Here is a 25,665-nt window from a genome sequence, read left to right on the forward strand (position 1 = left end):
CCGGCCCCCCATGAACATCGACGGGGCCTGGGGGAGGGGGTACACTGGCAGGGGTGTAGTGGTCTCCGTCTTAGATGATGGAATCGATGGAGAACGTCCAGACCTGAAAGCGAATTACGTAAGTACCCCCGGGATGGCATGTGATGCTCTCGGCAGCACGAGGGGAACGAGGGGGCGCGGGGGGCGGGTGTACATTAATCATGATCAATTTAGCGCAGCTCTTAGTGTAAGAGTGCATAACAGAGACAGATACGACAGGCATGCTGTAGCTTTTGGGCCAAAATGCTTGGAGAGGACTATTGGAATGGACATTCGATGTCTGATCCACTTAGGCGCTGGGCGGACTGGTGAATAACGCTCTTTGTGATTGGTTTGATGAAACGGAGACGGATAGCCGCTGGCATCTGGTTACTGTATGTGCTGCTCCTCATAATGGAATCTCGTTCAGGACGCTCTCGCCAGCTTTGATGCGAGCGGACAAGAACGACATCCGTCGCAGAGTTATTCCGAGATGGCTGCCAACTAGTGAGGACTTCTTCCTACTCGGCTCTCCTCCGCAACCTCAGCCCCTCCTGACGTTGACCCTTCCTTTAATTCACGCTCCATTTTTTTCCCCCCATTCTCCTGTAATTGCATGCATAAATGAATATGCAAATTCTCAGCTCCGTTTAGACTTCTGTCTTCTCGCTGGTTTGATGTAACGGAAATAGCCCCCCTCATACAATATGCATCCAGGCTCATGTTCTGATGTTTCTCTGCAGCCATGGGAGTCGGTGTGCAGGAATGGTGGCCGCCGCCATAACAGCAAACTGCTCCACCTGCAACGTGGGCGTGGCTTTCCGGGCACGGATTGGAGGTGAGTTCCACCCAGAGGTTTTTGGAAGCGATCCCAACCGGGTGACCCTCCTGGCCGTTTCACCCGTAGGTGTCCGGATGCTGGGTGAACTGGGCGGAGAAGTGACAGACATGGCGGAGGCGCAAGCGCTGAGTTTCAAACCGCAACATGTTGACATCTACGTGGCCAGCTGGGGGCCGGAAGATGACGGCGCCACTGTGGACGGACCCGGGCCCCTGACTCGCCTCGCTTTGGAGAACGGCATTCGAACTGTGAGAACATACCGCATTTCCTTACGATCAGGCTGCCTTGGTCACTCAATTCCAGAGACTTACAGATGTATACAAAACATTGGTACACTGCCGCCACTTGAGTGAAAGGAAAAGCTAATTTAGCAATTAACTCTTTGAGCGCTATTGACGTGAAACACCATCAACAGGAATACTAACGAAGAGCGCCATCGACGTCAATTGCCGTCATCTACGTTTTTTATGGGAATGGCCGAAGAAAAAGCCAACTCTGGTTTGATTTCATTTAGCTATGAGAGTTAAAAAAAAAAAAGCATTAACTATTGCCAGCAGATGGCAGGATTTAGAAGTAGAAGCGATGACGTAACACATACACATACACACACACATACACGCACACACACTACTAAATACTACTACTACTCAATAGCGTGGAAATAGTTTGTAAAGTTGGTCAAATGTAAAACTGTTACACTGGTGATTCATTTTAAATTTATGATTTTGCTATCAAAAGCATATTTTCATTGTTGTTGGTATTTTATAGAAGAAAAGGATTGTTCGTACAAAAACCAGTAGGCCACATCAACAAACGAATACTCCAGTAATTACATTTTCAAAAACAATTTCATGGAGATACCTGCAATATTTTTCTGCCATGAGCCACACAGCCTCGGTGGAGACCTGGTGATTAAATGAGGCTCGGTGGCCACTATTTGAGGATGGCTTGTAAAAAGTTTCAAGGACTTTTCCCTCCTCGTTAACGAGGATCGCGCTTGATGAATGGCCTCGGTCTGCCGCTCTAATTAACAACAGGGCCGACACGGGAGGGGCTCTGTTTACGTCTGGGCGGCGGGAAGCGGCGCACGTAGAGGTGACCACTGCTCGTGTGATGGCTACAGCAACAGCATCTACACAATTTCCATCAGCGCTGGCGGCGGCGGCACCCAAAACCAGACGGACCAACAGGAGAGGTGCTCGTCCACACTGGCCGCAGCATCCACTGCAGATGAAATTGTGAGTGGAGGCTGTGAAGGACGGTGGGAAAAAAAATGGAGTGGGAAGGTACTGCGCAAGGATGGGTGAATGACAATTTATCAAAAGCAATATATATTTTTTTTTTTTTACTTTTTTCTTTTCAAGTTTTTTGTTAGCAGGGCACTTTTTGGTTGGTATGGGACAAAACGATTTCTCCTTATGGGATAAGGTCAACATATATTCCCTAACAAAAGTAAGCATTTGTTTGTCCAACACATGGTTGTCAGTAGGCTGCCTCCAGTTTGTTGAAAGATGATGGGGCCATGTCATATTTGATTCTGGGTCATGGGAGCCATCGCGATTAAAAAACAAAAAACAAAAGAAATAAAAACGGAAATCATTTTCGATTACAAAGGAGATTGATTTTTTTTCTTCCATTAGTAACTACAGTTAAAATCTGTACCTTGCCATGTCAGTCCTAAGGCATTTTCCTATAGATATCCATATGATCGCGGGTGCACTTAAGTGGTGCATGAGGACTGAAAATTGAATATTGCGCTCCATGCAGTTCAAGTCTGTCACTGTGCTTCCGAGGGCCAACTTCAAAACAAAAACTAAGTAAAGCATTGATATTAATGTAGTTTTGCTTTTATTTTAAAGTTGGCCCTCGTGGCGCGTTGCCCGGGCTGGCTCTCCGCTAATGGCTACATTCGTCGTGAGACGGTGGCCCGAACGTGAAGCAGCTAGGCCGCGCCTTCAACGTTCCCTCAAAGTGTGTTGAATATGAATTTAACATGTTTTTGTTAAACAGTAAATGGTATTGTTTTAAAAAGCCACCATTGTGTAACCCTGGTATATGTTGTTGTAATTAGGAAAATAAAACAGTCAAATGTTTATTCAGTGGTATTAAAATGAAATATCTACACATATTAACGAAACCTTGCCCAGATGTGCTGTAAGTCTTTAAGTTCATTCATTAGGCTGGCGGGTCAGGAAAAAAATGAGCACCAAACAATAAACACTTTTTTTTTTTTTTTATGTCATTGGATGACGAAAATCTACAACAGACGTCATTTGCTTCACAGTCAGTTTTGGCTCCACATCGGAGCTGCGGCATGGCTAAATGGGGCTCGGCTCTCTCAGTCTCGGCTGCGGCGGGCGTCATCGCACTCACCCTGGAGGCCAAGTACGCTCATCGCTATCCATGCTAACTAATACATGAAATTAATTGCAATGCTGAGTTTCGGAATGACCTGTTCTCAGTCCTCTGCTCACCTGGAGAGACGTGCAGCATATCATTGTTCGCACGTCAGATACTCGCAAGCTCGCGGCGGCTGACTGGCAAAAGAATGGCGCCGGACGCAAAGGTAAGGAAAGGTAAAAAAGTAAATGAGCCCCCGACACCTGTTTCACCAAATAAATAACATGAAATTGGTTGGATATGGCTATCAAATTCTCAAGGACTTATGGTGGAAATTGAATTCCACGACTCCTCTTCTGGAATTCTCTATTTTGAAACACTAACCCTGGCCTGAAACCCTAATGTGAAACCCTAAGTAAAACACAGGGATTTTTTCTCACCACACATTTTGGAGGATTAAAAATACCTCTGGTAATGGATCTTCTATCTTTAACACATATGATATTATATTAGATAAAAACATAAAAAAAATGTCCTTATAAGAAATAAACAGTTTAACCTTAATGTAACACATAATAACACATTCTGTCACGTCATTGTGACGGCATGTTGGCCTTCAACAAGTCCCCCTTGCTAATAATTATCTACAGCTCTAATTGAATGAACCCTGGGCTGGCGTTCCTAACTCATTTCATTACTTAGCGTTAATTACATTTTTAATAATATACCATCAGTGGAGTTAAAGACTTGCAATGTCTAGGGCTTTTAATGACTTTACTTGGCCTATAAGCATCACAATGACTATTCTTGACAGCTTACACAATGCGGAAAAAAAAAAGAATGATTCCTTTTCACACTTTAAATAGAAATTTATAATGAACGATATAGAATGTTTTGCTAAACGTTTTTTTTTTTTTTTTTACAGAAATAAGTGAAACAGGAAGCATATGCACTAATGAGACACTGTGTGTGCATGGGAGTGATAAATGCCTACAAACTCACAGGATTGTGCGCAATGTGAAACTAGAGCACCTTTTATGCGTCGTCTAATGAGTGTGTGTGTGTTTGTGTGTGTGTGTTTGCGTGCGCGCACATGTGTGTCAGTGAGCCACCTGTACGGCTTCGGCCTGCTGGATGCAGAGAGGATGGTACTGCAGGCAAAACGGTGGCGGCGGGTCCCCCGGCAGCGTGCATGCACAGTGGAGGCGCCCACTCCGTTGAAGAGGTTCGATGACGTCACACAGCTAGACCAGTGCTTCCCAACCTTAATTGAGTCAACACATATTACATTAGAAAAATCTCATGGCACACTACCACACAAAAATGACACAAAAGCTTATAGCGTGAACCCTATTTTCAGGCTTAGGCCGAAGCCATGTTGAATCTAAAAATAATGCTTTTGCGCCATCTGGTGACATCTTGGTGCCAGGAAACTACTGCATGTTGAACTGAGGCGAGGACCTTCATTTATTCAGGCCATAGTGTTGTCTGATAGAATAGGATGCCGCCATCGTGTGGTATTTATAAGCAATTACAAACCACTTTGGGTGGACGTCAGTTATTCACGGATTTTCGCAATTCGCAGCGGGGCTCGGTCCAGCCGTATAGACTAAAATATAATGATGATTTTATCTCAAATTACTCACATATTTCCTTGCTTACTGTGAACTATGGATCTGTAAAGTAATGTGCTAATGAGCTCACTAATTAAATAAACGAAAGAACAAAAACTACCTGACTATCAAGGTACCACTAAAAACTAATTCAAATGGCTAAACTAAACTAAGCCAGCTAGCGAACTACAATTTAAACAAACTAAACCAAACATCAACCAATTAGCTAGCAAATTAACTACTTAAGTCACTACCTAGATATCCAAAGAAGTAGCTAACTAATTGCCATCTACTTGGATAGCCAAGTAATTAAAATAGCTAGGTAACTAATAACTAACTAGAACATTGTGTCTCAGTACTTACAAATTTGCTTTCTCAGTGTGAACTCTTGGCCTGCAAAGTAACAAATCTAACTAACCAACTAACGAGCTAACTAACTAAATAAAAGAATGAACCAACAAATTAGCTGGCGAAATACTGGTAGATAGGTAATGAGCTAATTAGCCAACAAACGAATTAAGATAGCTAGCTGACCAAGCTAGCTAGCTAACCAACCACAGGCGGAGCTAGAAATGTTTCCTTGGTGGGGCCATGGGAGGACCGAGGATATCTCAGGGGGTCCGCACAACAACAACAACAACAAATTTTTACAAACCCCAAAAATTGTTCAGAAAACGCTGATTAAAAAAAAGAAGAAAAAAAAAATCTATGTTCCCGGCGGATGGGGGGAAATAACCAGAAAATTTGTGAAAATACCCAAAAATCAATTATCTGGTCTCAGCACCTGGGGGGTCCAAGCATATTTCAATAATACTTGCCATAGCAGAAATCTTCCTATTGTGATATTATGTACCTGATGCGTATAATAATAACTCTGACCATTTCCCTTTCTTTGTCCCCAATTTAACATTCTGACAGAATCCTGAATGCGGGAGGCGCACTGACATCGGTGCTGGAGACGTCCAGCTGCTCTGCCTCATCCCGACGACAGCAGCACGTGGCCTTCGTGGAGCACGTGGTGGTGCGTGTCACAGTGGCTTGCCGTCGCCGTGGCGACCTTTCCATTACGCTCACGTCACCCTCGGGCACCGTGTCACAGCTTCTCGATAAAAGGTAGCATCTCTGGCTCTCTCCTCATGCTGTGTCACCCATTATCGCCATCGTGCAGCACTAAGCCCTGTTGTGCTAAATCCTTCAATTTGGGGGGGGCGGGGGGAATGATTTTTCTGTGGTTCTAATATTTTTGTGTTTCTTATATTTCGGTTATTCGTACGTGCAATATGCAGTATAACCTCAAGTCAAATATCTTCCTCTAATGTCAACTGACAACTGCTAACTAAATAACTGACTGACAAAGTACTATCTGGCCAGTTAGCAACCTACTAAACGAGCTCACAAATTAAGCAATCTTGTTTGCCAAATAATCACTTACTTAAAGCGGAAGTCAACCCAAGCATAATTTTTTCAAGAATATGTTCCCAGCAGGCCCACTAGTTGAAACATGGCATTATGATTAATTTTGCGCTTGTGGGAAGTTAAGCAGCAAAATGCACTCGTTTTTAGCCATCTCTGGGGGCGGCCATTTTGTCACTTCTGTCGACTGAAAATGACATCACAACTCCTCACAACGACCAATCACGGCTGACCTGTTTTCTGAATCTGAACATTAATCAGAATGGCGTGTTTCAACTAGTGGGCCTGTTGGGAACATATTCCTGAAAAAAATATGTTTGGGTTGACTTCCGCTTCAAGTAATTAGCTCACTGACAATTACACTATGTAATCCGTACTAACTAATACAACCAGCTAACAAATGACACTAGCTTGATAGCTAACATAACACAGAAAGCTACACAGGAACCAAACCATAAACCGGAATAAGTACACGTCACCAAAACGTATGTCAGCGTAGCGGCGGGGTATAAAAGGTTATTAATTATTACATAATTTATTTACGATTGTGATTATAGTGTAATGCTTGTCCAGTTGAACAAAAATACTGAAATGTTTTTGTCCTATTACATAATATACTACAGTAACTGCTCCATGGTAATGTTTGTGACGAAATGAAAACATTTCAAAATGCAAGCACATTTTGATGGGAGCGTATTTCTGTTCAGGTTAGCATCTCTGTGGCTAGTAGCTAGCAAAGTAACAAGCTACCTAAACAATAAAACCCTGATAACTATGTAATTCAACTAACGAGTTAACAAAGACTGTCGGATTGTGTTGAACTTTGAAGGTTTCACTGTTTGTCTCGTGTGGGCCTGCGGCTATTAAGTACTACGGTGTTGTTGTTGTTGTTTTTTTTATCTTTCTTTGTTTCCACAATTTGTATGAAACTGCACGGTAATAGCATCTGTGTGGTGATGATGAATTTTCATTTAGGCCACATGACAACTCCACTGAGGGTTTTCACCAGTGGGAATTCATGACGACTCACTGCTGGGGGGAGCAGGCGGTCGGGGAATGGACCTTGAACATCCGTGAGTCTCCCTCTGCAGGGAGGCAAACCTCGCAAGCGGGTGAGCTTGTTCCTCTTTGTAAAACGCAACCTGCGGTGGCGGACCTCTACGATGCGAGGATTTCATCCCTTTGTGCTCTCGTGTTTGTTGCGCAGGGACATTGGAAGAGTGGTCGCTGGTGATTTACGGCACCGCATGGCCGCCGTATCCCGCCCAACGAAGGTTAACAAGGTCGGCCGACATACCGGAGGACGACGACTTCCCTGAAGAGTACACTGGTGTGTGTTCGCCACTAGTGGTCTAAATGGATAATTTTCTTACTACCGTCCAGGAGCTGTGAATCAACATCAAATAACAAAATTATTGTCTTATTTATCTAGCATCACAGTAAAAAAGTCATCAATGTCTCATTCAATTACATTGAAACATTACAAAGCTTTGCCCTTCCAGGACCGTGCGACCCTGAGTGCAGCGACGACGGCTGCGAGGGCCCCGGCCCCTGGCAATGTGTCACATGTGCCCATTTTTTCCTTAAGTTCAAGAACAACACAAGGTTAGTACTGTATGCCCAGCTTTACCTTAAAAGGGAAGTCAACGCACACATTTTTTTTCAAGAATATGTTCTATGCAAGCCCATTAGTTGAAACAGGGCATTCTGATAAATATTGCGTTTGCGGAATAGGTGTTAATCCACTCGTTTTTAGCCATCTCTGGGGGCGGCCATTTTGTTTTCTGTCGACTGAAAATAACATCACAACTGCTCACGACGACCAATCACGGCTGACCTGTTTTCTGAATCTGAGCCGTGATTGGTCGTTGTGAGTAGTTGTGATGTCATTTTCAGTCGACAGAAGTGACAAAATGGCCGCCCCCAGAGATGGCTAAAAACGAGCGCATTTTGCATCTTAACTTATATTCCACAAACGCAAAATGAATCAGAATGCCGTGTTTCGACTAGCTTCTCACATGACTCCCATGTCCCCTAACAGGATGTGCGTGTCCGGGTGTCCGCGGGGATTCTGGGGCGACAGGCGGCGTTGCAAGCGCTGTTTCGCCACCTGCGAGAGTTGCACGGGAAGCCGCAGCGACCAGTGCGCTTCCTGTCAAGCCGGGCATCATCTGACCGAGGGGACCAATACTTGCACCGCCGTCTGCGAGGAGGACTACTTCCTGGACCACGGTTGGCTTTCTGGCCTTTATGGCTCACCTTTTGACTAACGAGAATGAGAAATTGCAGTTCTGTCATGAATGGCAAGTGGCAAAAATCCTTTTATAACTATTGTTTGAATTCCCAACCCCCCACCCCCCACTGCTCCCCTCAGATGCGAATATGTGCAGGAAGTGCAGCGAGACGTGCTCGAGGTGCACGTCCTCCAGCATCTGCACGGAATGCAAAGCGGGCACAAGGTGAGCCGAGCATCTGATGAGTCTGCCGACAAGTGTCTAGTAAACAATACGCGCTCGTTCTTCGAACCTCTTCAGCGTCATAACAATGGGAAAGAGCCATGTTACTTTCTGCATCTGCAGATAGGGCTTATCAACGCTATTTCCATTTTGAACCGACGGACTCACAAAACATATGCGATGTTGTGAGGGGTGGGGGGGTGGGGTATTCTTTGGAACAGAAGCAATTTACATTAAAAGCGATACATTTATAGTCACGGGGTTAAAGTTGTCGCGGTTGGCTAATCATCAGTTTTACAGCCTTCCCCAACAATGAAATGTGAGTAGTAAAACACTAACCTGTGTAATTATACCCCACACACGCATAACACACGATGTTGATTGTATTTTCTATTAGCAAAATGTGAATTTTATATGTAATTGTTCTAACAATTGATTAACCTGCCAATTATCTTGTCCATTAATTGGCGAATCAAAAAACAAGTTGTAAATTCCATCAAAAACAGGACATTATTTCAAAATGGCATTGCTTTTTGTCCCTCTATCAACGCTCGATCCAGTCTGCGTGGGAACCGGTGCCAGCAAAGTTGCGCGCCAGGAATGTACTACGACGAGGCTGAGGGCCTTTGCAAAGCCTGCCACCGGGTGTGTGCCACCTGCGCAGGTGAGACGTCAAAGCAACCACCGATTAAATACTTTAAAAAAAAAAAAAAAAGTAATTCAATTCAAATTCAAGCTGTTTCTTGCCACGCCCAGTAGTAGTTTACTGTAAAGCTAATGAAAATTGCTCAATGTGTATTTAACCAGAGCACATTAACTTTGTCTCAGGAAAGCTAATGCTAGCACACCATACAAAAACCATTTGATGTTTGAATTTAGGGTTCAGAGTGTGATGCTAGAGTGGTTTGGATCCTATTTGGGAAGGCAGGACTTTTTTTGTCTTCGCCTTGGTTGCTCCGAGTTACACTCGGCCCCTTTGCCGTATGGTGTTCCACAGGGTTCAATTTTGGGGCCCCTGCTGTTTTCCTTTGCATTTTCTGCCCTGGGTTCCATCTTGAGAAAGGCATGGGAGTAAACGAGGCGTTTTGGCAACGTGTCAGAGGTTAAATACTGAACTTCTTTTTTGTATATTTTAGGTCAGTTTCATAAAAGTCAACAGTCAAAATATGACGATTGCTTTTATTGTTGTCAAATGTCAAAACGGGTCAAAGCTGACCGATAGTAATTGAGGGTAAAATGATAGGACGTTAAGAATGAAGTTATTCCAAATTATTTCGCAGATCCTCAAGTTATGGCCCGTAGAGCCCCAGTTTGAGAACCACTGCGCTCAAGGTGGTCATCGTTGGAGAGATATGCTCTTATCTTCCTATTTTCTGGCTCATCAGGCGCCGGCGTGGAGGCGTGTACCCATTGCGCCGACGGCTACCTGATGGAGGAATGGAGGTGCGTCTCCTCCTGCAGCAGCGGCTTCTTCGCCGCAGTTCCCGAGATAGCCGACGGGCGCGGGTCGTGTAGGAGGTGAGCGCACTGGTGTGTGCTCGGGTGTGGGCGGCTTGTTTATCTGCTGATGGCAGGCCTCGTTCCCGTTTTGTGCTCCTACAGGTGCGACGCCAGCTGTCTCACCTGTGTCGGGCCGAGCCGGGCCAACTGCAGCAGCTGTTCCGGTGGTCGCAGCCTGCAGGAGGGCGAGTGTGTTCTCCAAACGGCGTGCGCAGATGGTCAGCGTCTGCCCGCTTTTATTGGCTCACGTCCTCGAGTCTAAACAAACTCAATAGGAAGCAGCGGGCGTACATTCAGATAGTTGCAGTCACACTTTAAACGCTCCTCGCTCTTTGCTTTGACAACAGCTTGTTCGTGTTGCTTGTTCACTGCCTTTTTTTGGGTGTCGAATTATATACATATGTGGAAATATATATATATATGTATATATATATATATATATATATGTATATATATATATATATATATATATATATATACATATATATACATACACGTACATATAAAGGATGTCACAATATCGGCAATATCGTGATATCGCGATATTAAAACTGCCACGATATATCGTCGTCGTCATGTCACAATATGAATAGCAGCAAGCCCAAGTTGTTTTCCATTTGTGCAGTTCCAGCACCCTCTGGTGGTTAGTTTATTAGTGCAGTTTAATTTGGTGCCACCTTTGTTTAAGACCCACGCTAATCGCCAATAGGAGTGCATGACTGGCCAAGCCTACTTAAGTGCCTAATTAATTCAACTTTAATCTGAATTGTATGAAACCCACAACTAATGGATATAATGTATTTCACTACCTTTTTTTTTTTTTTTTCAAATTTACTACATGCATTGCCATTCAACCTTTTTAATGCATCATAAAATATAACATGACAAAGCAGACGTATAATCAAATAAATAATCCATTAATTATGGGGGGGGCGGGGTGTTAATCACTGTAATGTGATTAATTAAATATTTTACATTCAATCCATATTGAATTTTACATGTATTCCATGCACTTTGGCACAAACAAACACTCATATAGTTCTTTTATGGCAGGGCAGTACCAGGCCAGCGATGGGACGTGCCACCCGTGTCACCCGACATGCTTGACGTGCACGGGGCCGCAGCATCGGGACTGCATCAGTTGTGGCGCTTCACAGTCAGTTGAACTCACTCAATATAATGCTGAGTCACACTATTGTCCCCACCTAATGCTGTACAATTGTGATCAATAAGCCAAAGTGCTGAAGAGCACTCGAAAGTGATGACGCTGCCAAAAAAAAAAAAAAAAGCATTGTAAGTTTCTGCTCGAATTCCGTTCTTAAAGGTTGCAGCATCTCGCCACTTTGGTGGGAAATTGCACAAAAAGTTGAAGTTACTGTATTGGCATAATTCAAATGAACAGAATTCGGATGTATTCCAATTGTTGATTTCTGCTTTGTTGTCATTGCAGCGTTCTGGACGAGGGCCGATGCCTGGCCGACTGCGCCCGGGGCAAGTACCAGTCGGGTGGGCGCTGCCACCTGTGTGAGCACACCTGTGCCACCTGCGTGGAGGCGGGGCCTCACAACTGCACCAGCTGCGATGAAGGTGAGGGCCGACTGTGTCTTGTCACCATTTGTTAGATCTGTCTGCGCCTTTGTTACTCAGGACAGGCATAATAATCGATCTGCTCTGGCAAACCGACAAGACTCCGAAAAAATGTGAATTAAATCGTCGCTCGGGCCACACCGAACCACGATGCTAATGGGAACTGAACGATAAAAATCAAACCCCGCAGATAAGTTCGGAATGGAGCGTTACCTCCACCAAGGCCGCTGCGTGGACTCCTGCCCCGAGGCCTTCTACCACACCGGGGCGAGGAGCTGCGAGGCCTGCTCGCAGCGCTGCGCGCTCTGCACAAGCTCCGCCCACTGCCTGAGGTGCGAGCCGTCCTACTACGTGTCCGACGGCGCCTGCGTCAAGCTGGAGTGCGGCGAAGGCAAGCCGAGTCACGTGAGCGCCACCGGCCTTGTGCGCTTGTGGCAAAAAAGAGCATTTCCTGCTTGTCTTTCAGGGGAAGTCGAAGATCCAGATTACAGCGACTGCATGGCCTGTGAGGAGGGCTGCAGGCAGTGCGTCCTATGTAAGGCGTTTACTTTCCCCATCGCAGGCTGAGCCTTCCTTTCCACACACTCGCCAATAATCAGAAAAGGTCACATTTGTGGAGCACTTTTGACAAAAGTACTTTGACAAAAGATGACGGCATCCAAGGCAATTTAAGCAACTTCTTTTTTTGAACAAACTAGGTTTTTTTTTTTGGTAAACAAGACCTCATTTTCCTGAAATGACTTTTTTTCCCCTCATAAAAAATAACTTCATTCTCCTATAATGACTATTTTGATCGTGTAACTGAATCACTTTTGATTGTTAATGTGACGATGTTCTTATTTTACAAAATGAGACTCCCCCCTCCCTCCTAAATTGGAGTTTTTCATTCAACAATCCAGCATTTCCTGACTTTGATCATAAGGGGGGGAAATTGATTGATTAATTGATTGATTATCAGTATGTGCATACTTTAGTAACTTGTTAAGAAAACTTAAGATGTTTTTGTAAAAATTGATGGAAATATTTGACAATGCTAGGTAGAGGTGTCAAAATTATTTGCCAACGAACCAATTATCAAATTAACCGACAACTATTTTAATAATTGATTAATCGTTTAGAGTCAGTGTTTAACTTTAAAATGGTCTTAAGTCAGACTCTCAGCAGTAAATATTTAATGATTTATGTCATCCTTCATGAAAGCAGACCGGTTATCTTTTGTTTTTAATCAAAATAAGACATTGACAAACATCTGCTTTTACTTTGGAAAACAATGACCAAACCAGTAACTGAATCATTGCTTGATTGTTGTTTAATTGTTGTTGTTTTTTTTTTATCACTAAACAATACTAAATGAACAGCATGGTTAGTAAAAAAAAAAAAAAAAAAATTGTAATACATTTTAAATGCAAAATAAAATTGTATCCATTTGTCCGATTAATGGATCAATGGAATAATCCAGAGTATAATCGATTCTACAAACATTTGATCGTGACAGCCCTAATGCTATTGTGTTTTTGTAAACCTCGAAAGCCTAAAAAGAGCAGCTATGTTCTCAAGTAGTCAAATTCAAGTGTTAACCACACAGCCTTCTGCTCCAAACCAATCAAATCCGAAGCGTCTGTTTGACTTCATTTTTGCCTTTTTTCCTGAGAGAGTCTTCTCTCATTTAAAAGGCGAGCTGAGCTTGTTTGTCTGCTTCCGACAGATAACCCCAGGCATTGCCTGTCCTGCAAAGAAGGCTTTTACAAGTAAGGCTGGTGTGCTCTCGCCTTCGACTCTTCTCGCTCTGCCGCGCTCCTGCCCGAGCGACATTTTGGCCTTTAAGACCGAAATGGATTTAGGCTTGAGGAAACGGCAACTCATCGACTGCTGCCGTTTGTGCTCAGCTTCCGGGATGGCTGCTACAAAAACTGCCCGGCCAAGACGTACAGCGTGGACGAGGAGATGACCTGCGTCCCGTGCGACGACAACTGCGTGAGCTGCGACCAGCATGAGTGCTACTGGTGCGAAACGGACCTCTTCCTCTCAGGTAGCACCTCGCTAAATAATCTGGAACTCTTGGAAGCGTTTCAGTGATATTTTTGGGGTTCAATCATTTGTTTTGGTACAGGGGGCATATTTACAGCAAGTCTGTTCTAAGTTCAGAGGGACTTGATAGATGCTAGTGCTACTATTTTGATTTGAAATCCAGCGGGCGCAGAAGTCGACTCTTTAAAGATATCATCGTATTTACGTTAATTTCATTTTGTATCCTCAAAATACGTCACATCCAACTAACATAATTTGACAAACTTGAACTTCTTCTACAAAGCAGTTTAAAAAAAAAATACAAAATCTAAGACGATGTAGCGTCAGATTCTTTAACAAACTTTTGTTAACACTGATGGTAATTGAATAAACTTCTTTAAAGGGGAAGTCAAACCTACCTTTTTTCAAGAATATGTTCCAAGCAGGCCCACTAGTTGAAACAAGGCAATATGATTAATATGAAATATGAGTTAAGCAGCACATTCAACCCGTTTTTTGCCATCTCTGGGGGCGGCCATTTTGTCACCTCTAGCAACTGAAAATGACATCAGAGACCCTCAGGGCTCAGGTAGCGACCAATCACTGCTCACCTGTTTTGTGAAACTGAGCTATGATTGGTCGGGATCTGAGCCCAGAGCATCTGTGATGTCATTTTCAGTCGACAGAAGTGACAAAATGGCCACCCCGAGACATGGCTAAAAACGGGTGGATTTTGTTGCTTAATTCATGTTCCACAAACACAATATTAATCAGAATGCTGGGTTTCAACTAGTAGAACATATTCTTAATAAAAATATGTTTGGGTTGACCTCCATTTAATTAAAAAAAAAAGCCTAAGTGTAAAATCACATCGCCAACTAGTGGCCTGGCATGCATATTACAGCAAAACATCATTTGATTTTGTTTCCTCAGAGGGAAAGTGTGTTTCCGTGTGCCCCGAGGGTTATTACGGTGACGAGGACACCAACGACTGTGAGGAGTGCCACGCCGACTGCGCGTCATGCAGCGCCCCCGGGCGAGACGACTGCGTGTCGTGCGGCGATGGCAAAACGCTGGAAAACGGACAGTGCAGGACCGACGACGACGTCTGTCCCGTGCTGACCTTTCGCAGCGGTGAGAATAACAATTCAACAGTTTCTTGTCCAAAATCAATGCGGGATTTCAGCTTAAGTACTCAATCAGCGCTACTGAACCTCTGCCAGGAAGACTTTGTGATGATTGATTGTATTCGCGGATCATTTAGCTCTCCTACCAAGACTTTAAGACACATCTAAGCAGCATCTTGTATTTATCGGGAGGCAAGTCATCTAATTATAGGAAGTTAAATCACTTGGAGAGGCTAGAAAGTACATTTTAAATGAAAAAAAAACAAAAAACGGTGTCATCTAAAATGAATCTTAAAAGTAAAAACACTAGCAAGTTTGCTATCTAAGCAACAGTAGTCACATGTAGATTTACTTTTAAAAAATATTTATTTAAATGGTTTATACTGCACGTAGGCTACACTTTAATGTCGTTTTTGGGTTTGTAAATAGTGTCCATTGTCATCTAGCTCTACTTTAGCTTCATAGTTAGCTTCCAAGTTAGCACAGGTGTTGCGCTAGCCAATTATTGTTAACGTTACGAAAACATGTTGTTGTTGTTGCTTAAAAGTGCATTTTGTCCCGCAGACGATGGCGAATGTGTAGAGTGCCATCCATCGTGCGAGTCCTGCTCTGGAAAAAACAAGAACCAGTGTACCAAATGTACAAAAGGTGTGTTGGAATCTCACTCGTCGCAGCTAATTTAATTGTACGATCTATATACACTACCGTTCGAACGGCTATCACTAGGAGATGTCCTTGTTTTGTTTTGTTTTAAAGAAAGCTGTTTCTTTTATCATTCATATTATCATGTCTAAGCCACCTACGGTGCTCTTCTAGGGCGCTTCCTGAGCTCCCAGCAAACGTGCGTGTCAAAGTGTCCGCCGGGTTCGTTTGGTGACCGCCTGAGCGCCGAGTGCGAGGCGTGCCCCGCTGGTTGTTTGTACTGCCTGGACCTTGAGCGCTGCACCCGCTGCTTGAGCCGTCCCACGGCGGTTTTGTTCCTGCAGGACGGCCAATGCGTACAGCACTGTGTCAGGTCAGATGTTAATCACATCTATCTATCTATCTATCTATCTATCTATCTATCTATCTATCTATCTATCTATCTATCTATCTATCTATCTATCACTGTATATGTATCTCTCTCTCTCTCTCTCTCTTTCTCTCTCTCTCTCTCTCTCTCCCTCTATATATATATATATGCTGTCAGGCGATTACATTTTTTTTAACTAATTAATTGCAAAATTTTCCATAATTGATCGCGATTAATCGTATTTTCCAACTACATTTTTTGGCGAAGCTTGGAACTGATATTTACTTGAGTAAAATCTTGCAATTAATGTGGGGAAAAAAATACAAGTATATTTCTATTCAAAGACTGTTCTGATAGCTTTCTTTGATCCTTGAATACGATTCCTTTCCTGTAAAATGCAACAGGTGAACGATACACCAAAGACGTATAACTAATGTGGTATTTCAATTTGGCTTTGCAAAGTGTGCAAATTATTTAGGATTTCTCCCAAAAAGTTTTTAAAGTAAAATTACGTCAAAGTCCGTCTTTGCGACAGTGACTCTCCTCTAAGTTTGGCTGGACAGTGAGCAGAGGTCAGCTGCAACAGGAAGTAAATCAAACTGAGTTAACTAGTTAACTGAGTTAATTTTTTTAGCGCATTAGAAATTTAAATTCATCTCCATAGTTAATGCCCTTTGTGTAATATTCTGAAATTTCAACTAGAATGGAATTTAAAAGTCTTATAATTTAAGAATTTAGCTTGCCTTATGCAGTACGGACCTTGTACAATATGCTCGACATTTTAATTACTCCCATGAGTAACTGTTATGTATCCTCGGGTCCCTTGAATAAGTCAATCTTCTGTATTATGTCCGTAATGTTAACATATATGAAAACGCTGCCAGAGGCTTCCCGCAGACTCTTAAAAAAAAAAAAAAAAAAAAAAAAAACAAGACAAAAAAAAATCATATCTCATCCTTGACATATTCACTGGCCATCATTTTGACTTTTCTTCCTTGACATTTATGAGCAATTAAATCCACACTGCCTGAGCGTCATGTCCTTGCACACCATATCCTTGGATGTCCATTAGCGCCCAGATGACGGGATGAGAGGCTGCCCAATCTGGCTTTATTACCTCCGCCAAGGAGGTTATTGCTGCATGCCAGTCGCAAAATTACGACCTCAGACAAGGAAAACACATTGGAACCTCACTCGAGTTGTTACTCGTGGCAAACAGAGGGGCAATACCTTGATTTCATCGAGATGCAGAAATCTGCCGACGACGGTAGACTGTATGTGCATTTGGGGGGTTTTACTAGATATTGCCTTTTTGAACACAACCGGTTTAATGTGAAAAATTGAGATATCATACGGCAGTTAGATCACTATGCACTTATTTATACTGAAAAGTGTCAAGACAGACATCGGTATGAGTAAGCTCGGCTGAAAGTAATTTATCGAGGTCATCCATGTTTTTGTGCTCAAAATCTATTTCCTTTTTTTTTTAAATCATTTTTTATCCAAACTGCTCCAGAGATGAATAACTGAAATCGTCGCTGAAGATGTATTTTCTGGCTTTCATTAGCATTTCAACAGTTTTCGTCAAGTAGAACATTTATACCCCGCATGAGCAAGCTAGCGTCGTTCGACACACGAGGTCCGCCGACTATTGGCGATCCCGTCCGCTGAGGATATTCTTCAGTGACGATTAACAACTGTGTCATTGAACCCCGTAATACCAATCGGTCTTAAAAGTACACAAAGCCGTTGTTCGTTGTTTGCTAACAATCTCGACAGAGGCTACCCGGACGGTCAGGTGTGTCGAAGCTGCGCGCGGGACTGCGCGTCCTGCGAGAAGAACGCCACCTACTGCCTGAGCTGTGAAGAACCTCTGCTGCTGCTCAATCACCAGTGCGTGGAGGAATGTCCCGCGGGCCACACGCTGCACACGCAGGAGTGCCGACGCTGCCCTCCGGCTTGCGAAGAGTGCAACCCACTTGGAGAGTGCACAGGTAACGCAAAAACTTTGTGACTTTGCTTCAGTGCTATTTTTTTACAAATAACAAATACATTTTTTTTTGTTGGTTAAAGAGTATTTAATTACAAAAAATAATTAAAATTAATAAATCAATTATAAATTAATAAATTAATTTTCCAAAAACTCGATTCAAATGAATAAATACATTTGATGACCCAGTTTTAGGGAAAGCAAAAAAACTTGGAGAGTGCACAGGTAACGCAAAACCTTTGCGACTTTGTTGACTTTGGTTCAGTGCTATTTTTTTACCTATTAAAGTAAATTACATTAACAAATAACAAATGAAAAAATGTTTTGTTGGTTAGAGTACTCAATTATAACAATTAATTAAAATGAATAAATCAATTATAGATTAATACAATAATTTTCAAAAAACTCGATTAAAATGAATAAATATATTTGATGAACCAGTTTTAGGGAAAACTAATCACAGCATTCTTGACGACCTAAATACTGCACTAAAGAAGCGTCCTCGTTTTGATTTGCCACGAGCAAATGTTTTCCTTCTTCGCAGCCTGCGAGGAGTACCACTTCCTCCACGAGGGCGCGTGCGCGCCCGATTGCCCCGAGCGCTTTTTTGGCGAGAACGAACGACGGGTGTGCGTGCACTGCCACGCCGACTGCCGCTCGTGCGACGGCCCCGGAAGCAACGACTGCGACGCTTGTGCGGACCCCCGGGCCGCGATGCGCGACGGGGAGTGCGTGACCGCGTGTCCCGCTCGGACCTTCATGGACGGCGCGACGGGAGAGTGTCATGGTACTCCAGTGCATCGCGCACGCGCGCATGCGCACACGCACACGGTCGCTTTCTGCATGTGAGTGCGTGTGAGAGTGCAAGAGAGAAAAAGTCTTCGAGAGAGTTTACGTGCATGTGAGGGATGAGCGTGAGAGTATGCGTGTACCTGTGTGTGATAGAGTGAGAGTATGTGTTTGTCTGCGTGTGAGATTAAACAAATGTGCGAGACTGCGTGTGTGTATGTGTGAGTTTGCATATGTGTGAGACAGAAATTATGTGTCTGTGTATGAGACGGGACAAACGGCACACACTCCCACGCTCGCACACAGAGGCACACTCCCTCTCACACGTATTCCCATTCCAACAATCTCACAGCCTTGCACACTTTTTCTCTCTTGCTCTCTCATTAACACTCACACGTGCGTAGATCCTCTCACTCAAACAACGTTCTCTGACTCCCACGCACACTCACGTCTAGCTCACTCACACTCACACACGTTCTCTCTCATGCGCAAATAGGTAAACTGACACACACTTACTCACACAATTTTCCCTCTCACACACACTAGTTTCCCTTTCTCTTTCTCTCACTCGCATGTGACCTCACCTCTCATAGGATTTCACACTCTCATACACCCACTACCTCGCTGGCTTTTCTCCAGCTCACAAGAACTCTCTCATGCTCACACTTTTGCACACCCGCACTGTTTCACATATACACTCTTTCAGTCACACACAGTCACACACTGAAACTATTTCTCACACACGCTCACACTCTCTCACATACTGTGTGTATCACATTCCCACTCTCTCACACTCTCACACATGTTCTCTCTCTCTCACTTACTCACTCACTGTCTAAATCTAAAAATGTCCCACTCTCATGCTCACACACGCACACACCCCTTCACCTTCCTCAGTTGACTAGCGTCTCATTTTTTAGTCAACATTAAGAAGTTCTCCGTCTGAGCGCGCTGAATAATTTTAGCGCAGATTAAAATAGCAGTGACACTCCTCAGAAGTTAGGCAGCTGTCACGTCGCCTCCAGACAGAAACTCGGTTGGTTTTGTTACCCTCCCTGACCCCGCCCCAAAATGCGATTCTCGTTGCATGCGGCGCCAGCATCAATTTTCTGACGTTGCCCTTGTAATGACTTTTTTTCTTGTAACATTCAGACTTTAGATTCTTGTGCAATACAACTTTTTTTGTCCCAGATTTGTTCCTAAACAGTGTTCTCCTAATTTCGCCATTAATTCCTGATAACATTTCTATGTAGTATTACTTTATTCCTGTAGGGTCACAACGTTTGGTCCGATTTGTTTTTTTTTGTTTTCCTTTTTGTGATAAAATTACACATTTATTTTCAGAACTTAACTTTCTGATTTTTGTTGACTAAAAATAGGACTTTTCATAATATCTTATGTGTAATGGTAATATTATAACAATTGAATGACATGTGACTTTGAGTATTACCGTTACTGATTCTATTTTATTCTATTATAAATATATGAATATATTATAAATATATATATATAATAAAGTTTTTGCTTTTGGTTTTAGAGTGTGATGTCTCCTGCTTCACCTGTGTGGGTCCCCTGGCCGGTTCCTGTTCCGGCTGCAGAGAGGGCCACAGACTGGAGACCCACAAGCAGGAGGCCCACGGCCGCTGCGTGCCGTCGGACGACGCCTGCTCGCCACACGAGTACGTTGACGATCGCGGCCGGTGCCGGCCGTGCCACAGGAACTGCCGCCGCTGCTCCGGCCCGGGAAAGAACCTCTGCTTGAGCTGCAAGCAGACACATCTTCTCCTCAGTGAGTTCTATCTTTAAAGGCCATGTTATTGTGATTACAGTGTTATTAATGAAGACCTTTTTGAAGCGTATACATTTTATGATTCTTTCATATTTTTTTTTTTTTTCTTTATCATATATTATGCCAAAACACAAAAGACAGTGACCTGGTTCTACAGTCAATTAAAGATAAACAAGTGCATGTGTGTAGCAAAGTTACAAACAACAATCCCTCCCCCGGCCACCAGATGGCAGCTGCGTAGACGAATGCCCATCAGGTTTCTACATCGACTACTCACGGCAGAAATGTGAAGCGTGCCACTCGACTTGTCAGACTTGTGCCGGGAGGCACAGCCACGAGTGCCTGGCCTGCAAGGACCGGCTCTTTCGCCACGGCAACGAGTGCGTCGACACGTGTCGGCACAGGTACGCTCAAAACACTCTCTCGTACTATCTGGTCTGATGCAAGGTTTGTATAGTGAACAAAAACGAGACGAAATCGGCAGGGCAAGGCAGCTTTGTTTAGGTAGCGAATTTTAGATAACGCATTGTGCTGCACAGATAGAGTTACAGAACAACATTTAAGGGTTAAAGACAACATTTAAAGGCAAAAGAAATAGTAATTTAAGACATTTAAAAGCAAAGTAGATGATGTCATACAGGTAATGGGGGGAAAAAAAGTCTTCGAACTAGATTCAAAAATACTTACACTTGGGGCTGACTTGGGTTCTGTTGGCAGTTTATTCCATTTGTGTGCAGCAGAACAGCTAAATGCTGATGCAGAGTGTTTGTTTTGAACTCTGGGCTCCTCATTGACCTCAGATCTGAATTCAGGACCTGAGACATTCAGTGATTTATAGACCGTCGTAGCATCATTTTGAAATCTAACTAAAATTGAAAAGAAAAAGGAAAATCGGCAACGAAATAAAATAAAAACAGATTTTTAAAAAATTTTTTTTTAAACGAAAACTAAGTGAAGCTACATTTTAGTTTATAAAACTATCTATAATTTTGGCGAAAATGTCATTTGTGTTCATCTTTGTCTATTAATATCATACGCGAGCTTTCGGTATTCATTTCAAATGTATTTACTTTGGTATTACTGTTACAGAAGAAGTAAAGTCGAACAGTCGTTTGAGAATTGTAGTTTATCTTACTTTATGGCACAATAATAGTGACCTTTATTTAAAATCTTGCACTTGAAAAATGCTCCACATATTTAAAACAAAAAAACGCCAAAACTATTAAAACTAAAATAAAATAGAGCATTTTCGCCCAAATAAAATCTGATAAAAGTAACACGCCCGCTTTGAAATGAACTCAAATTAAACAACAGAAGTCATAGAGAAATGAAAACTAACTGATAATGAAAAAAAAACTATTATAACCCTGATGTGATGTCACACATCAGTATTGACTGTTGCAATATAATGAAGCTCTGATGTCATCACCATTCGAGGTTCCTATCAAGGTAGTTTGATTTCCACATAATAAGATGTTGTTGTTGTATATGTTGTTGCTATCCGTAGCCGCTATCTGATGTCAATGCTATACGTTGCCCCACATCTGAAGTCCCGAAATGTCGGTGGTGTCGTTACGTTACCATCCGATGACGGCGCTGAAGCAGTTTTTCTTCTCCGTGTAAATGCTACATACAGTAAATGCTTTATTTGAAGTTTTTATCCAAACTTCAAACACGCAGAAATATTTTCAGGAAGTTCCGGCGTCCGTAACGGAGCCCGCGATCAGCGAGCTCCAAACGCTCGTCGTTGCTTTGAAGCTGTGTGGCGTGAGTGAAGTGAAGCGCTAATTATGCGGGGGATTCACTTGACACGGCTAGTAAAATGCTAATTGTTGCTGATGTTTAATTGGCGGACGGCGGTGGAGAAAATTAAATTAACGTGGCGTTAAATTGCAATTAAATCCCGGCCAGTTTATTTTCCGATGAATTGTACAGCGGCTGTGCGGATGAAGCCTTCGCGCTTTGTTGTTTAATGGGCCGTCGTATCCACACACTGACCTCTGCATCTTCTTTCACGCAGTCACTATGGCAACCAGGCCTCGGGGATGTGCGAGCCGTGCGACCCCACTTGCAGCGAGTGTTCGGGGGACGGGCGCTGCCTGAGCTGCGCGCCGGGACTGGCCTTCGTGCCACGCGAAGGCCGCTGCCTCCACGCCTGCCCTCGCGGCTTCTACCGCCACCAAGATGACGATGACGCGTACGCCACGTGCGAGCGTTGCCACAGCAACTGCGCAACCTGCTCAGGTCAACAACATGACATTGGAGACATGGGAAATTAAAGCAGCACTGGGCAAGAATTCGACCTTAATACGATTTTTTATTAAGGCTCAGATTCAGAAAACAGGTCAGCCGTGATTGGTCGCGAGCAGTTGTGATGTCATTTTCAGTCGACAGAAGACAAAATGGCCGCCCTCATAGATGACTAAAAACGAGTGCATTTTGCTGCTTAATTTATACTCCACAAACGCAAAATGAACCAGAATGCTGTGTGGGCCTGCTGGGAACACATTCTTGAAAAAAAAAAAAATGTTTGAGTTGACTTCCGCTTTAACTAAGTAAGGGACATTATTTAGCAAGCTACTGTCAAGTTATTCCAGTTATAAACAAAAGGTTATATTGTATGGCGATATATTTTGCAGGAAAAGGCTCTCTCTCCTGTGTCTCGTGTGGGCCTGGTTACCTCCTGTCAGGCAGCACATGCGTGCCTGTGTGCGAAACGGGCAAGTACGCGCTAATCAAGGTACAGTCATTTGTTTTGCACTTTCTTTAGTGTGGCGTCGGGTGCATTTCCTCTCATAGAGGCCTCCCCTCTAGGAACAATAAATACACTGTATTACTAATAAATATTTAGAAAAAGACTAGATCCCATTTTTTATAGTAGAAGAGACTTTTTTTTTTTTTTTTTAAATCATTACAGCATAAAATAATATCCAGTTTCATAAATAATAGCAATAATAATGATGATGAGAATAATAAAATGTTTTTTCTCCCTCTATTGTCCGTCAGGGCTACAGCCACATCTGCGAGGACTGCGACGCCTCCTGCCTGCGCTGCGAGGGTCCCGGCCCGGCCAACTGCAGCGCGTGCCCGCCGCACGCCATCCTTGAAGCCGGGGGGCGCTGTCTCCTTTGCTGTCACGCCGCCGCTGCCGCACACGCGCGGGATTGCTGTAACTGCACGGAAACAACAGGTAGGCAACAGTCGCTTTCGGTATTGTGCTCGCACTGACCGAGCATCGATGGTAATAATACTAACATACGTTACAACTGCATCCCAAAAAAAACAAAAAACATGTAATTCACCTTTTTGAAGTCTTTAATACTAATATTTATAATTAATGTTAAAAAAAAAAAAAGAGTAAATATGTTTACTCTTAACAAAAAGCTGAGTGTTAAAATGACTCCCACGGAGTCAATTTCAACACTTTTTCCGGGTTTATGTAGCTCCACACTCTACAGAGTCGAATGAAAATTTTGCAAATAGTTAACCATTTTACACCGTGTCAGAGTTAGTTAACGTTATAGGAGTAGAGTGGTCCCACTGCTGAGATATATTTAACAACCCGGTTAGTGTTAGTTTCACTCCCAGAAGTGTTAAAAATATTCAATTGCTTATATTTCTTGTTTTTTTGTTTTCATTGCAAGAACACCCTTTACACAAATTAGCTTTAGGTGAATTGATTATCCTCATTTCACGCTAAGTGTGAAACGACTACATGACAGGGACAGGTACATGGAGAGAATTATTTCGCTTTTCGTTTTGTGGCAGGAACTCATCCGACACAGTGCACCGTTGCTAGGAAAAATGTAAGAGTGGACTTAACACGTCTTTGGTTGTTTAACAATTAAACATGAACATAAAATTTTTAATAAAAAAGAACAGGTACATTTAACGGGAACACCTTGCGTGCCCAGAAGTCTTTGCGGCAGAGCAGTTCTAATCGAGTGGGCGACGCTTATAATTAACACTAAATAAATCAACTCTGTCAACTAACTCCAACACCAACTTCCATTTAAACCAGTGTTAAAAATACACTTTTGGGATTAAAATCACATTTGACCCCAATATTTTAACACTCCAATTTTTGCTGTTTATTAATTTATTTAGTTGTGAATTTATTGTTTACCTTATGCTTGTATTTTTTATAAAGCGATTTATTATTTTTCATTGTACATTAGAAATGTGTGCATGTTTTTTTTTTTTTTTTCCCCCTCTCAGGGGAGTGTGTCCTCAGCACCAACCTGCCGTTCAGGAACGAGGAAGAGGAAGGGGACACGGGGGGCAACCTGGTAGTCTTCATCATCGCGTGCGTCCTCCTAGTGGCCGGGCTCGCCGCCGCCGCCGCCATCTTCCTCATCCAGCACTTGCGCTCCAAGAAAGCACGTCCGGACGGCACCTCGCGCGGCTACGAGAAGCTGGGTTCCGGTTCCTGTTCCGGTTCCGGCGGCTACAGCTCCTCTTCGCCTTACTACAAAGGCACGAAGATGGTGGACTTGGGCGAACGCTATTCGGTCGCAAAAGGTGATGAAGAGGAGGACGAGGAGGAGGAGGACATTGTGTACATGAGTCAGGACGGGACTGTGTACAGAAAGTTCCGCTACGGACAACTGGGGGACGACGACGACGATTTGGAGTACGACGACGAGAGCTACACGTATCGATGAAGCGCGGCTTTGTTTCCCAGCGCCCGGAATAAGGATTAGGAACATCAAAGCTCTTTTCATGACTTCTTTATTATTGATGTATTACTCAATAGTCGTGTGCAAACGTCTTCATTTATCCTTTATCAAAACCCTGCGCCACTGAGAACAAGAGCGGGCTGACTAAAATAAATAGAGGAATGTCACTTCTTTCAGATGTATGTTGTTTAAATTTGAATTAGCTTAGTTCCAATTTTGACGTCCAACTTGAGTGGGCTAAATTCAATTTTAAGTGCAGAAATGAAATGAGGGAAGGTTTATTTTTCTGAAGAATAATGGTGTAACTCAGGGAAGGACAGCTGGCGGCTTGTGGGCCTGTTGTGGGACGCTCTAAGTGTCCCTTTTATTAATTTTAAAGATTTTTTATTTTTTTTACAAACCCAAATAATTCTTTAAATAAAAAAATTTTAATGTACAGTTTACATGGAGAACGGAAATGGGGGTTGACAATACCAGGAAAAACTGAAAAAAAAAAGTGAAAAT

General features: G+C 43.2%; 1 protein-coding gene across 1 annotated transcript; it reads left to right on the forward strand.

The window, feature by feature from the left end:
* Positions 1–383: 383 nt before the first annotated feature.
* Positions 384–25,328, forward strand: LOC147135678 (proprotein convertase subtilisin/kexin type 5-like). The gene is made up of 33 exons (XM_086054275.1): positions 384–525; positions 762–856; positions 926–1,107; positions 1,897–2,097; positions 3,144–3,244; positions 3,322–3,425; positions 4,304–4,424; positions 5,731–5,925; positions 7,201–7,337; positions 7,433–7,555; positions 7,728–7,830; positions 8,267–8,457; positions 8,600–8,684; positions 9,242–9,345; positions 10,067–10,199; positions 10,284–10,409; positions 11,221–11,337; positions 11,632–11,768; positions 11,959–12,159; positions 12,235–12,303; positions 13,474–13,516; positions 13,655–13,797; positions 14,709–14,909; positions 15,467–15,550; positions 15,719–15,917; positions 17,694–17,908; positions 18,449–18,691; positions 20,231–20,482; positions 20,709–20,886; positions 22,503–22,726; positions 23,122–23,222; positions 23,489–23,672; positions 24,701–25,328. The coding sequence occupies exons 1-33, from the start codon at positions 512–514 to the stop codon at positions 25,144–25,146; spliced, it is 5,052 nt and encodes a 1,683-aa protein (XP_085910401.1). The 5' UTR covers positions 384–511; the 3' UTR covers positions 25,147–25,328.
* Positions 25,329–25,665: the final 337 nt, after the last annotated feature.

The sequence above is a fragment of the Filicampus tigris genome, chromosome 15 (genome assembly GCF_054856515.1).
Source record: "Filicampus tigris isolate MCC_2025a chromosome 15, RoL_Ftig_1.0, whole genome shotgun sequence".
In the NCBI taxonomy this organism is placed as follows: domain Eukaryota; kingdom Metazoa; phylum Chordata; class Actinopteri; order Syngnathiformes; family Syngnathidae; genus Filicampus; species Filicampus tigris.

Excerpts from the sequence above, each read along its gene's own strand:
- LOC147135678 (XM_086054275.1), top strand. Across the intron at positions 7,831-8,266 it reads AAGTTCAAGAACAACACAAG|GATGTGCGTGTCCGGGTGTC; the intron begins GTTAGTACTGTA and ends GTCCCCTAACAG. Across the intron at positions 17,909-18,448 it reads CCCACTTGGAGAGTGCACAG|CCTGCGAGGAGTACCACTTC; the intron begins GTAACGCAAAAA and ends CCTTCTTCGCAG.